Source organism: Salmo salar, chromosome ssa01, assembly GCF_905237065.1.
Source record: "Salmo salar chromosome ssa01, Ssal_v3.1, whole genome shotgun sequence".
Taxonomy (NCBI): domain Eukaryota; kingdom Metazoa; phylum Chordata; class Actinopteri; order Salmoniformes; family Salmonidae; genus Salmo; species Salmo salar.
This window is the reverse complement of record NC_059442.1, coordinates 91,381,423-91,396,270: the sequence shown is the minus strand read 5'-3', so window position 1 is coordinate 91,396,270 and position 14,848 is coordinate 91,381,423. Positions and strand designations below refer to the sequence as shown.

Sequence of the window (14,848 nt, the reverse complement as noted above, 5' to 3'; positions counted from 1 at the left end):
AGACACAGCAGTCTGAGAACAGCCGAGAGAGACACAGCAGTCTGAGAGCAGCTGAGAGAGACACAGCAGCTGAGAACAGCCGAGAGAAACACAGCAGTCTGAGAACAGCCGAGAGAGACACAGCAGTCTGAGAGCAGCCGAGAGAGACACAGCAGTCTGAGAACAGCCGAGAGAGACACAGCAGCTGAGAACAGCCTAGAGAGACACAGCAGTCTGAGAACAGCTGAGAGAGACACAGCAGTCTGAGAACAGCTGAGAGAGACACAGCAGTCTGAGAACAGCCGAGAGAGACACAGCAGCTGAGAGCAGCCGAGAGAGACACAGCAGTCTGAGAACAGCCGAGAGAGACACAGCAGTCTGAGAACAGCCGAGAGAGACACAGCAGTCTGAGAACAGCCGAGAGAGACACAGCAGTCTGAGAACAGCTGAGAGAGACACAGCAGCTGAGAACAGCCGAGAGAGACACAGCAGTCTGAGAACAGCTGAGAGAGACACAGCAGTCTGAGAACAGCCGAGAGAGACACAGCAGCTGAGAGCAGCCGAGAGAGACACAGCAGCTGAGAGCAGCCGAGAGAGACACAGCAGTCTGAGAACAGCTGAGAGAGACACAGCAGTCTGAGAACAGCCGAGAGAGACACAGCAGCTGAGAACAGCTGAGAGAGACACAGCAGCTGAGAACAGCCGAGAGAGACACAGCAGTCTGAGAACAGCTGAGAGAGACACAGCAGTCAGAGGGCAGCCGAGAGAAACACAGCAGCCTGAGATCAGCCAAGAGAGACACAGCAGTCTGAGAACAGCTGAGAGAGACACAGCAGTCTGAGAACAGCTGAGAGAGACACAGCAGTCTGAGAACAGCCGAGAGAGACACAGCAGTCTGAGAACAGCTGAGAGACACACAGCAGTCTGAGAACAGCCGACAGAGACACAGCAGCTGAGAAAAGCCGAGAGAGACACAGCAGCTGAGATCAGCCGAGAGAGACACAACAGCTGAGAGCAGCCGAGAGAGACACAGCAGTCTGTGAACAGCCGAGAGAGACACAGCAGTCTGAGCGCAGCTGAGAGAGACACAGCAGCTGAGAGCAGCTGAGAGAAACACAGCAGTCTGAGAACAACCGAGAGAGACACAGCAGCTGAGAGCAGCCGAGAGAGACACAGCGGTCTGAGAACAGCCGAGAGAGACACAGCAGTCTATGAACAGCCGAGAGAGACACAACAGCTGAGAGCAGCTGAGAGAGACACAGCAGTCTGAGAACAGCTGAGAGAGACACAGCAGTCTGAGAACAGCCGACAGAGACACAGCAGCTGAGAGCAGCTGAGAGAGACACAGCAGTCTGAGAACAGCTGAGAGAGACACAGCAGTCTGAGAACAGCCGACAGAGACACAGCAGCTGAGAACAGCCGAGAGAGACACAGCAGTCTGAGATTAGCCGACAGAGACACAGCAGCTGAGAAAAGACGAGAGAGACACAGCAGCATGAGATCAGCTTAGAGAGACACAGCAGTCTGAGAACAGCTGAGAGAGACACAGCAGTCTGAGAACAGCTGAGAGAGACACAGCAGTCTGAGAACTCCCGAGAGAGATACAGCAGTCTGAGAACAGCTGAGAGAAACACAGCAGTCTGAGAACAGCTGAGAGAGACACAGCAGTCTGAGAGCAGCTGAGAGAGACACAGCAGCTGAGAACAGCCGAGAGAGACACAGCAGTCTGTGAGCAGCCGAGAGAGACACAGCAGCCTGAGAACAGCCAAGAGAGACGCAGCAGTCTGAAATCAGCCGGGAGAGACACAGCAGTCTGAGAACAGCTGAGAGAGACACAGCAGTCTGAGAACAGCTGAGAGAGACAAAGCAGTCTGAGAACAGCTGACAGAGACACAGCAGTCTGAGAACAGCCGATAGAGACACAGCAGTCTGAGAAAAGCCGAGAGAAACACAGCAGTCTGAGAACAGCTGAGAGAGACACAGCAGTCTGAGAACAGTTGAGAGAGACACAGCCGTCTGAGAGAAGCTGAGAGAGACACAGCAGCATGAGAACAGCCGAGAGAGATACAGCAGTCTGAGAACAGCTGAGAGAAACACAGCAGTTTGAGAATAGCTGAGAGAGACAGAGCAGTCAGAGAACAGCTGAGAGAGACACAGCAGTCTGAGAACAGCCGAGAGAGACACAGCAGTCTGAGAACAGCTGAGAGAAACACAGCAGTTTGAGAATAGCTGAGAGAGACAGAGCAGTCAGAGAACAGCTGAGAGAAACACAGCAGTCTGAGAACAGCTGAGAGAAACACAGCAGTTTGAGAATAGCTGAGAGAGACAGAGCAGTCAGAGAACAGCTGAGAGAAACACAGCAGTTTGAGAATAGCTGAGAGAGACAGAGCAGTCAGAGAACAGTTGAGAGAGACACAGCAGTCAGAGAACAGCTGAGAGAAACACAGCAGTCTGAGAACAGCTGAGAGAGACACAGCAGTCAGAGAACAGCTGAGAGAAACACAGCAGTCTGAGAACAGCTGAGAGAGACACAGCAGTCTGAGAACAGCCGAGAGAGACACAGCAGTCTGAGAACAGCCGAGAGAGACACAGCAGTCTGAGAAAAGCCGAGAGAAACACAGCAGTCTGAGAACAGCTGAGAGAGACACAGCAGTCTGAGAACAGCTGAGAGAGACACAGCTGAACAGCTGAGAGAGACCAGTCAAAGCCGAGAGAGATACAGCAGTCTGAGAACAGCCGAGAGAGACACAGCAGTCTGAGAAAAGCCGAGAGAAACACAGCAGTCTGAGAACAGCTGAGAGAGACACAGCAGTCTGAGAACAGTTGAAAGAGACACAGTCATCTGATAGAAGCCGAGAGAGATACAGCAGTCTGAGAACAGCCGAGATAGATACAGCAGTCTGAGAACAGCCGAGATAGACACAGCAGTCTGAGAACAGCTGAGAGAAACACAGCAGTCTGAGAACAGCTGAGAGAGACAGAGCAGTCAGAGAACAGCTGAGAGAGACACAGCAGTCAGAGAACAGCTGAGAGAAACACAGCAGTCTGAGAACAGCTGAGAGAGACATAGCAGTCAGAGAACAGCTGAGTGAAACACAGCAGTCTGAGAACAGCTGAGAGAAACACAGCAGTCTGAGGGCAGGTGGTTGGCGGAGTGGTCGGTTAGAGAAAATCATTATTTTATCTAATTTCATGTCTGATATGTATTGTCTTTCTCTCTCTCTTTCTCTCTCTGTCTCTCTCACTCTCTCTGTTTCTCTATTTCTCTATTTGTCTCTCTCTCCCCCTTCTTTCTTACTTTCTTTCTTTCTCTCGCTCTCTCTGTCTCTTACTTTCTCTCACTCTCTTTCCTCTCTCTCTCTGTCTCTTTCTCTGTCTCTTCGTCTCTCTCTCTCTCCCTGTCTCTCTGTCTCTCTATCTCTCTGTCTCTGTATCAACTCTCTATCTCTGTCTCTCTCTCTCTGTCTCTGTCTCTCTCTCTCTCTCTCTCTCTCTCTCTCTCTCTCTCTCTCTCTCTCTCTCTCTCTCTCTCTCTCTCTCTCTCTCTCTCTCTCTCTCTCTCTCTCTCAGTGGTAAAGCCCAGTGGACACCACCTCAAGCTGGCCCTGAAGATGCAGAACTTTGGCAAGGCCATGTTCAAACCCATGAGGTGAACTTTTCAGGGGAAATATATCAGGGGGAGTGCTCTGGTTTTGTAGTGATATTTTGAAAAGTACTGTAATTCTATGAATCATTTGTTCCTCAGACAGCAGAGAGACCAGGAGACTCCTGATGATGTGTTCTACTTTGTCGACTTCCAGAGACACAATGCTGAGATTGCTGCTTTTCACCTGGACAGGTAAACTTGAAAACATGTACTCTCCTAATATTAATATTGATTAATTCAACCTTTATCTTCCCCTCTCATGCTGTATATCATGCTGTATCTCATTCTGTATCTCCTCCTCTATCCACTACTGTATCTCATACTCTATCTCATATCGTATCTCCTACTCTATCCATTACTGTATCTCATACTGTATCTCATACTGTATCTCCTACTCTATCCACTACTGTATATTATACTGTATCTCATAGTGTATCTCATACTGTAACTCCTACTCTATCCACTACTGTATCACATACTGTATCTCATAGTGTAACTCCTACTGTATCTCCTACTGTATTTTCTACTGTATCTCCTACTCTATCCACTACTGTACATTATACTGTATCTCATACTTTAACTCCTACTGTAATCCCTACTGTATCTCATACTGTATCTAATACCGTATCTCCTACTGTATCTCCTACTCTATCTCATACTGTATCTCATACTGTATCTCATACTGTATCTTCTACTCTATCCACTACTGTATCTCATACTGTATATCACACTAACTTCTATCGTAACTCCTACCGTAATTCCGACTGTATCTCCTACTGTAAATTCTACTGTATCTTCTACTCTATCCACTACTGTATCTCATACTGTATCTCCTACTGTAATTCCTACCGTATCTGCTACTGTAACTACTACTGTATACCATACTGTATCTCATTCTCGACCTCATGCTGTATCTCCTGCTGTATCTCATGCTGTATCTCAAGCTGTACCTTATACTGTAACTCATACTGTATCCCAAAAAGTATCTCATACTGTATCTCATACTATATATCATACTATATCTCATGCTGTATCTCATGTTCTATCTCATAATAAATCGTATGTTCAATCTCATACTGTACCTCATACAGTATCTCATGCAGTATCTCATGCAGTATCTCAAACTGTATCTCATGCTATATCTCATGCTATATCTCATGCTGTATCTCATACTGTATCTCATACTGTATCTCATGCTATATCGCAAACTGTATCTCATACTGTATCTCATACTATATCTCATGCTGTATCTCATGTTCTATCTCATACTAAATCTTATGTTCAATCTCATACTGTATCTCATACAGTATCTCATGCTGTATCTCATGCTGTGTCTCATATTGTATCTCATGTTGTATCTCATGCTGTATCTCATGCTACATCTCATGCTGTATCTCATGCTGTATCTCATGCTGTATCTCATACTGTATCTCATGCTATATCTCATGTTCTATCTCATAATGTATCTCATGCTGTATCTCATACTGTATCTCATGCTATATCGCATACTGTATCTCATACTATATCTCATGCTGTATCTCATGTTCTATCTAATACTAAATATTATGTTCAATCTCATACTGTATCTCATGCTGTATCTCATGCTGTATCTCATACTGTATCTCATGCAGTACCTCATACTGTATCTCATGTTGTATCTCATGTTGTATCTCATACTGTATCTCATGCTGTATGTCATGCTGTATCTCATGCTGTATATCATGTTCTATCTTGAACTGTATCTCATGCTGAATCTCATGCTGTCTCATGCTGTATCGCATACTGGATCTCATACTGTTTCTCTTACTGTATCTCATGCTATATCGCATACTGTATCTCATACTGTATCTCATACTATATCTCATGCTGTATCTCATGTTCTATCTCATACTAAATATTATGTTCAATCTCATACTGTATCTCATACAGTATCTCATACTGTATCTCATACTGTATCTTATGTTGTATCTCATGTTGTATCTCATGTTGAATCTCATACTGTATCTCATGCTGTACCTCATACTGTATGTCATGCTGTATCTCATGCTGTATTTCATGCTGTATTGCATACTGCATCTCATACTGTATCTCATACTATATCTCATGCTGTATCTCATGTTCCGTCTCATACTAAATCTTATGTTCAAACTCATACAGTATCTCATACAGTACCTCATGCTGTATCTCATGCAGTATCTCATGCAGTATCTCATTCTGTATCTCATGCTGTGTCTCATATTGTATCTCATGTTATATCTCATGCTGTATCTCATACTGTATCTCATGCTGTACCTCATACTGTATGTCATGCTGTATCTTATGCTGTGTATCATGTTCTATCTCGAACTGTATCTCATGCTGTATTTCATGCTGTATGTCATACTGTATCTCGTGCTGTATATCATGCATTACCTCATGCTGTCCCTCATGCTGTACCTCATGCTGTATCTCATGCTGTATCTCATGCTGTATCTCATACTGCACTCAGTCAGCTGTATAAGGAAATAAGCAAACAGGAAACCACTCACCCAGAGGCGGCGCTCCTAGTGGCCGGAGACTTTAATGAAGGGAAACTTAAATCAGTTCTACCAAATTTCAATCAACATGTTAAATGTGCAACCAGAGGGAAAACAATTCTAGATCACCTGTACTCCACACACAGAGACGCGTACAAAGCTCTCCCTCGCCCTCCATCTGGTAAATCCGACCGCAACTCTATCCTCCTGATTCCTGCTCACAAGCAAAAATTAAAGCAGGAAGCACCAGTGACTCGGTCTATAAAAAAGTGGTCAGATGAAGAAGATGCTAAACTACAGGACTGTTTTGCTATCACAGACTGGAACATGTTCCGGGATTCTTCCGATGGCATTGAGGAGTACACCACATCAGTCACTGACTTTAGCAATAAGTGCATCGAAGACGTCGTCCCCACAGTGACTGTACGTACATACCCCAACCAGAAGCCATGGATTACAGGCAACATTCGCACTGAGCTAAAGGGCAGAGCTGCCACTTTCAAGGTGCGGGACTCTAACCCGGAAGCTTACAATATATCCTGCTATGCCCTGCGACAAACCATCAAACAGGCAAAGCGTCAATACAGGGCTAACATTGAATCATACAACACCGGCTCCGACGCTCGTCTTATGTGGCAGGGCTCACAAGCTATTACAGACTACAACGGGAATCACAGCCGCGAGCTGCCAAGTGACACAAGCCTACCAGACGAGCTAAATCACTTCTATGCTCGCTTCAAGGCAAGCAACACTAAGGCATGCATGAGAGCATCAGCTGTTCCGGACGACTGTGTGATCACGCTGTCCGTAGCCGACGTGAGTAAGACCTTTAAACAGGTCAACATACGGATTACCAGGATGTGTGCAATGGGCATGTGCTGTCCAACTGGCAGGTGTCTTCACTGACAATTTCAACATGTCCCTGATTGAGTCTGTAATACCAACATGGTTCAAGCAGACCACCATAGTCCCTGTGCCCAAGAACACAAAGGCAACCTGCCTAAAAGACTACAGACCCGTAGCACTCACGTCCGTAGCCATGAAGTGCTTTGAAAGGCTGGTAATGGCTCACATCAACACCATTATCCCAGAAACCCTAGACCCACTCCAATTTGCATACCGCCCAAACAGATCCACAGATGATGCAATCTCTATTGCACTCCACAATGCCCTTTCCCACCTGGACAAAAGGAACACTTATGTGAGAATGCTATTCATTGACTACAACTCAGCGTTCAACACCATAGTACCCTCAAAGCTCATCACTAAGCTAAGGATCCTGGGACTAAACATCTCCCTCTGCAACTGGATCCTGGACTTCCTGACAGGCAGCCCCCAGGGGGTGAGGGTAGGTAGCAACACATCTGCCATGCTGATCCTCATCACTGGAGCCCCCCAGGGGTGCGTGCTCAGTCCCCTACTGTATTCCCTGTTAACCCACGACTGCATGGCCAGGCACGACTCCAACACCATCATTAAGTTTGCAGACACAGCAGTGGTAGGCCTGATCACCAACAACGACGAGACAGCCTATAGGGAGGAGGTCAGAGACTGTATCATGCTGTATCTCATATTCCAACTCATACTGTATCTCATACTGTATCATGTTCTATCTCATGCTGTATCTCATACTGTATCTCATACTGTATTTCATGCTGTATCTCATTCTGTATCTCATACTGTATCTCAATCTGTATCTCATGTTCCATCTCATACTGTATCTCATGTTCTATCTAATTCTGTAGCTCATACTGTATCTCATTCTGTAGCTCATGCTGTATCTCATGCTGTATATCATGCGGTATCTCCTACTGTATCTCATTCTGTATCCCATTCTGTATCTCATGCTGTATCTTATACCGTATCTCATACCGTATCTCATGCTGTATCCCATTCTGTATCTCATGCTGTATCTCATGCTGTATCTCATACCGTATCTCATGCTGTATCTCATAATGTATCTCATGCTGTATCTCATGTTCTATCTCATAATGTATCTATTGCTGTATCTCATACTGTATCTCATTTTCTATATCATGCTGTATCTCATACTGTATCTCATTTTCTATATAATGCTGCATCTCATACTGTATCTCATACTGTATCTCATGCTGTATCTCATACTGTATCTAATGATGTATCTCATGCTGTATATCATGCTGTAGCTCATGTTAAATCTCATGCTGTATCTCATGCTGTATCTCATACTGTATCTCATGCTGTATCTCATGTTAAATCTCATGCTGTATCTCATACTGTATCTCATACTGTATCTCATGTTCTATCTCATACTGTATCTCATACTGTATCTCATGCTGTATCTCATGTTCTTTCTCATACTGTATCTCATACTGTATCTCATTCTGTATCTCATGCTGTATCATGTTTTATCTCATACTGTATCTCATTTTCTATATCATGCTGTATCTCATCCTGTATCTCATTTTCTATATCATGCTGTGTCTCATACTGTATCTCATGCTCTATCTCATACTGTACTTCATACTGTATCTCATACTGTATCTCATGCTGTATCTCATGTTCTATCTCATACTGTATCTCATGTTCTATATTATACTGTATCTCATTCTGTATCTCCTTCTTTATCTCATGCTGTATCTCATACTGTATATCATACTGTATCTCATACTGTATCTCATGCTGTATCTCATGCTGTATTTCATACTGTATCTCATACTGTATCGCAATCTTTATCTCATGCTGTATCTGATGTTCTATCTCATACTGTATCTCATGCTGTATCTCGTGCTGTATCTCGTACTGTATCCCATACTGTATCTCGTGCTGTATCTTATACTGTATCTCATATTGTATCTCATGCTGTATCTCATACAATATCTCATGCTGTATCTCATGTTCTATCTCATGCTGTATCTCATGCTGTATCTTATACGGTATCTCATGCTGTATCTCATGCTGTATCTCATGCTGTATCTCATGTTCTGCCTTATACGGTATATCATACGGTATCTCATACTGTATCTCATACTGTATCTCATTTTCTACATCATGCTGTAGCTCATACTGTACCTCATACTGTATCTCATACTCTATCTCATGTTGTATCTCATGCTGTATCTCATACTGTATCTCATACTGTATCTCCAAGTGGTCTCCCAACAAACAAAGCCTGAGACTTGTACCTACTTCTCTGAGTTTCTGAAAGGTAGTTTCCTTGGGAGATTATGGTCTCTCCACTATTTCAACATGTATCCTTCCCCAGCAAGGCATTTAATTTTCAAACACATAGGTGTATTTACTGATGTCTACTGTAAAGTCTCTCTAACCTCCATGCCTCCAGGTTACTGCACATTAACTCAAGTGAGTCATCAGTCAAATACAGTCATTAGAGTCACAGCTTGTCAACCCAAAACCACACAAGGCAGCAAGTCAATGGGGTTGTTATACCTTGAAACAAAACAACAGCATGGAAGGGTGTAACTGGGTGTAGGCTAAAAACCACAAATTAAGCTCAAGTACAGTACCAGTAAAACGTTTGGACACACCTACTCATTCAAGGGCATTTCTTTATTTTTACTATCTTCTACATTGTAGAATAATAGGGAAGACATCAAAACTATGAAATAAGACATATGGAATCCTGTAGTAACACTAAAAAAGTGTTAAAAAATCAAAATATATTTTATATTTGAGATTCTTCAAAGTAGCCACCCATTGCCTGAATGACAGCTTTGTAACTCTTGGCATTCTCTCAAACAGCTTCACCTGGAATGATTTTCCAACAGTCTTGAAGGAGTTCCCACATATGCTGAGCACTTGTTTGCTGCTTTTCCTTCACTCTGCGGTCAAACTCATCCCAAACCATCTCAATTGGGTTGAAGTTGGGTGATTGTGGAGGCCAGGTCATCTGAGGCAGCACTCCATCACTCTCCTTCTTGGTCAAATAGCCCTTACACTGCCTGGAGGTGTGTTTTGGGTCATTGTTCTGTTGAAAAACAAATGATAGTCCCACTAAGCGCAAACCAGATGGGATGGCATATGATTCCATATGTATTATTTCATAGTTTTGATGTTTTCACTATTATTCTACAATGTAGAACATAGTAAAAAATAAAGAAAACCCCTTGAATGAGTAGGTGTGTCCAAACTTTTGACTGGTACTGTAAGTTAAGTTATTATATTAAATACATTTTTACCTCACAATATATAGTTTTGTAAATTGACATTTGAATGAAGTGGAAAAGAAGATAAGAAAAGCAGAGTACATGCTCTGTTATCATTCCTTCATTGAACACCGTGGCTCTACACTACAGTACTGTCTAGCACAGAATATGTCTGGTTTATCTGTGTGTTCCCACCACAGTCTGTGTCTCTGTGTCTCTGTGTCTGTGTGCTGTGTCTCTGTGTGCTGTGTCTGTGTGCTGAGTCTCTGTGTCTGTGTGCTGTGTCTGTGTCTCTGTGTATGTGTGCTGTGTGTCTGTGTTTCTGTCTCTGTGTTTCTGTGTCTCTGTCTCTGTGTGCTGTGTCTCTGTGTCTGTGTGCTGTGTCTCCGTGTCTCTGTGCTGTCTCTGTGCTGTGTCTCTGTCTCTGTCACTGTGTCTCTGTGTCTCTGTGCTCTGTCTCTGTGTCTCTGTTACTGTGTCTCTGTGTCTCTGTGCTCTGTCTCTGTTACTGTGTCTCTGTGTCTGTGTCTCCGTTTCTCTGTGCAGTGTCTCTGTGTCTCTGTCGCTGTGTCTCTGTGTCTCTTTCTCTCTGTGTCTGTGTCTCGGTGTCTCTGTGCTGTGTCACTGTGCTGTCTCTCTGTCTCTGTGTCTGTGTCTCTGTGTCTCTGTCTCTTTGTCTCTGTCTCTCTGTGTCTCTGTGCTGTGTATCTGCCTCTCTGTCTCTATCTCTCTGTCTCTGTGTTGTGCCAGAGGCCTTATCATTATCAGACCCAATCAGCAGGTGAGATACACCAGCCAAGACAGCACCTCAATAACATCTCTTTATCCAGCCTCAGATACTGACTGATGATTGTTATTGAGACACACAGGCCTGTCAGACTGTCAATATGGCCCTGGGGGAAGTGGCTGTTGCTACACGTCAACACCTGCTAGATTACACAGCGGAGAACAGAAACAATCACATAGCTGCTATTATGTATACAAATAGTTCAAGTTTAATTCATTTCCTGTGACTTTGTGTGTGTCAACTGAGTTGAGAGATTGCAGGAGTTCATCTGACTTTATATTGTGTGTTCTGTTCAGAATGGAACTCTTTCTTCTAGAACTGTAAGTTATAGAAGATGTATGAGTTTGTGTTCATCAGAATGGAACTCTTGTCTTTCTCTTTTCTAGAATCCTGGACTTCCGGAGGGTACCGCCGGTGGTGGGGAGGCTGGTGAACGTGACGGGGGAGATTCTCCTGACCACTCACAACGAGGACCTAAGGAGTGTGTTCTTTACCTCTCCAGGTAGGCATTACCCCTTCAGGTAGGCATTACCCCTTCAGGTAGGCATTACCCGGCTACCTAGGTCTTAAATAATCAGTCTATGATTAAAAGGCGATGATGAAATCTGCGTACTGCTGGTTTAAACAAATCTATATGTATGTCTATTCCCTTTCAAACAGCAAACAACACATGTTTCTTTGCCAAGTGTCTGTACGTGTGTAAGACTGAGTATGCAGTGTGTGGGAGCCCTGACCTGCTGGAGGGCTCCATGTCAGCCTACCTCCCCGGTCTCAGCATTGCCCCTCGTATCTCCCTCCCCAACCCCTGGATACGATCATACACCTTCACTGGCAGGGAGGAGTAAGCATACAACCCTTAGCCCTGAGACCTGAGACCGTAACCCTGAGACCTTAACCCTGAGACCTGAGACCTTAACCCTGAGACCGTAACCCTGAGACCTGAGACCTTAACCCTGAGACCTGAGTCCTTAACCCTGAGACCTGAGACCTTAACCCTGAGATCTTAACCCTGAGACCTGAGACCTTAACCCTGAGACCTGAGTCCTTAACCCTGAGACCTGAGACCTTAACCCTGAGATCTTAACCCTGAGACCTGAGACCTTAACCCTGAGACCTGAGTCCTTAACCCTGAGACCTTAACCCTGAGATCTTAACCCTGAGACCTGAGTCCTTAACCCTGAGACCTTAACCCTGAGATCTTAACCCTGAGATCTTAACCCTGAGACCTTAACCCTGAGACCTTAACCCTGAGACCTTAACCCTGAGGCCTTAACCCTGAGACCTTAACCCTGAGACCTTAACCCTGAGATCTTAACCCTGAGATCTTAACCCTGAGACCTTAACCCTGAGACCTTAACCCTGAGACCTTAACCTTGAGATCTTAACCCTGAGACCTACACATCTCTTCCCATTTGCCATTTTGGAGCATCTCATTTCCATTTTGAAAGTCCTCCATTTTACTGTTAATTTATGATGGCAGACAGAACATTCATATCTTGTTACAATTCATATCTTGTTATAATATCTTATAATATCTTGTTATAATCTGTCTGTCTCTACCAGGTGGGAGGTGAACCCCTTCTACTGTGACACTATAAAGCGTCTGTATCCCTACAACTCAGGGAACAGGCTGCTCAACATCATAGATATGGCCATCTTTGACTTCCTCATTGGTACGTACTACCACCCATCACCCCTGATGGACCCCTATCCTCATCCCATATGACACCCTATTACCTATGCAAGTGCTCTACTTCTCTCTGTAGTCCTATGTGAGTGAACATTTGTTCTTGGCACTCTCCCTCAGGTAACATGGACAGGCACCATTATGAGATCTTCACTAAGTTTGGCGATGAAGGTTTCCTTCTTCACTTTGACAACGCCAAAGGGTGGGTACTAGAGGTGTTATATAACTTCAGTCATTGTACAATGGAATATTTGTCGTTCCCTTATGATGACATCACTTCCTGTGTTTCAGGTTTGGGAAGCATTCTCAAGATGAGATGTCCATACTGGCTCCACTGTCACAGTGCTGCATGTAAATATGAAGAGCATACACTAGTCACTAATACAGATTAACTAACACCAATATTTAACCTTAATTGAAAACATTTGGCATGGCAACTGTCGAGTCAAGTCTCATTCTTTGCCCATCTATCCCGCACTCTCTATCCCCCTCTACCCCCTCTCCTGCCCCTCTTCACCTCTCAGTATAAAGCGTTCCACATTGCTGCGGATGCAGCTCCTCTCACAGGACCACTATAGGCTCAGTGACGTGATGAGGGAGTCCCTGGGAGGAGACGCACTGCAGCCGGTCCTCGCTGAGCCCCACCTGCAGGCCCTGGACCGCCGGCTGCAGCGCGTCCTAAAGACAGTCCACAGGTGTGTCCGCAGGCTGGGAGAGGCTCAGGTGATCACCACAGACTTTGTTGATGCCTCCGTCATGCCTGAGTCTGTCAAACCAGTGGCTACGCCCAACAAGGAGAAGTAATTAAGGTTACTAAGGAATCCAAAACGGAGAAGTGCACTATAATAGAGGATTAGGGTGGCATTTTGGACGTATCCCCAAGTCCTACAAGGGAAGGTAACTATTGACTAAGCACTGTCTGAGGATCATAATGGCAGGTGACCCTGTCCTGTAAAGCAGGAAGCACAGGGTCTGGTCTCTCTCACAGAGTAATACATTATGCACTAGTTTTCAGTGGTGTGTATTCATGGATGCCAAGGGAAGACTTCCCCAAAAATTTGAAAAAAATAATATATATACAGTGGGGCAAAAAAGTATTTAGTCAGCCACCAATTGTGCAAGTTCTCCCATTTAAAAAGATGAGAGAGGCCTGTAATTTTTTATGAATTTATTTGCAAATTATGGTGGAAAAGAAGTATTTGGTCACCTACAAACAAGCAAGATTTCTGGCTCTCACAGACCTGTAACTTCTTCTTTAAGAGGCTCCTCTGTCCTCCACTCGTTACCTGTATTAATGGCACCTGTTTGAACTTGTTATCAGTATAAAAGACACCTGTCCACAACCTCAAACAGTCACACTCCAAACTCCACTATGGCCAAGACCAAAGAGCTGCCAAAGGACACCAGAAACAAAATTGTAGACCTGCACCAGGCTGGGAAGACTGAATCTGCAATAGGTAAGCAGCTTGGTTTGAAGAAATCAACTGTGGGAGCAATTATTAGGAAATGGAAGACATACAAGACCACTGATAATCTCCCTCAAGATCTCACCCCGTGGGGTCAAAATGATCACGGTGAGCAAAAATCCCAGAACCACACGGGGGGACCTAGTGAATGACCTTCAGAGAGCTGGGACCAAAGTAACAAAGCCTACCATCAGCAAGGGCATTGAAGATGAAACGTGGCTGGGTCTTTCAGCATGACAATGATCCCAAACACACCGCCCGGGCAACGAAGGAGTGGCTTCGTAAGAAGCATTAAGGTCCTGGAGTGGCCTAGCCAGTCTCCAGATCTCAACCCCATAGAAAATCTTTGGAGGGAGTTGAAAGTCCGTGTTGCCCAGCGACAGCCCCAAAACATCACTGCTCTAGAGGAGATCTGCATGGAGGAATGGGCCAAAATACCAGCAACAGTGTGTGAAAACCTTGTGAAGACTTACAGAAAACGTTTGACCTGTGTCATTGCCAACAAAGGGTATATAACTTCTCTAGGGCCAGTGGGACGATTTCGTCCCACCTACGTAACAGCCAGTGGAATCCTGTGGCGCGTTATTGAAATACCTTAGAAATGCTATTACTTCAATTTCTC

The 14,848-nt window shown here is 44.6% G+C and overlaps 1 protein-coding gene across 1 annotated transcript in view; it reads left to right on the top strand.

Annotated features, from left to right (window-relative positions):
* LOC106610323 (pseudokinase FAM20A) overlaps window positions 1-13,892 on the top strand; it is a 90,535-nt gene extending 76,643 nt beyond the window's left edge. The window contains exons 4-11 of the mRNA XM_014209614.2: window positions 3,550-3,628; window positions 3,725-3,817; window positions 11,460-11,575; window positions 11,734-11,914; window positions 12,637-12,746; window positions 12,881-12,962; window positions 13,052-13,111; window positions 13,285-13,892. Of these exons, the coding sequence (XP_014065089.1) occupies window positions 3,550-3,628; window positions 3,725-3,817; window positions 11,460-11,575; window positions 11,734-11,914; window positions 12,637-12,746; window positions 12,881-12,962; window positions 13,052-13,111; window positions 13,285-13,564 (1,001 nt within the window). The 3' untranslated portion in view covers window positions 13,565-13,892. The remainder of the gene's footprint in view (window positions 1-3,549; window positions 3,629-3,724; window positions 3,818-11,459; window positions 11,576-11,733; window positions 11,915-12,636; window positions 12,747-12,880; window positions 12,963-13,051; window positions 13,112-13,284) is intronic.
* Window positions 13,893-14,848: the final 956 nt, after the last annotated feature.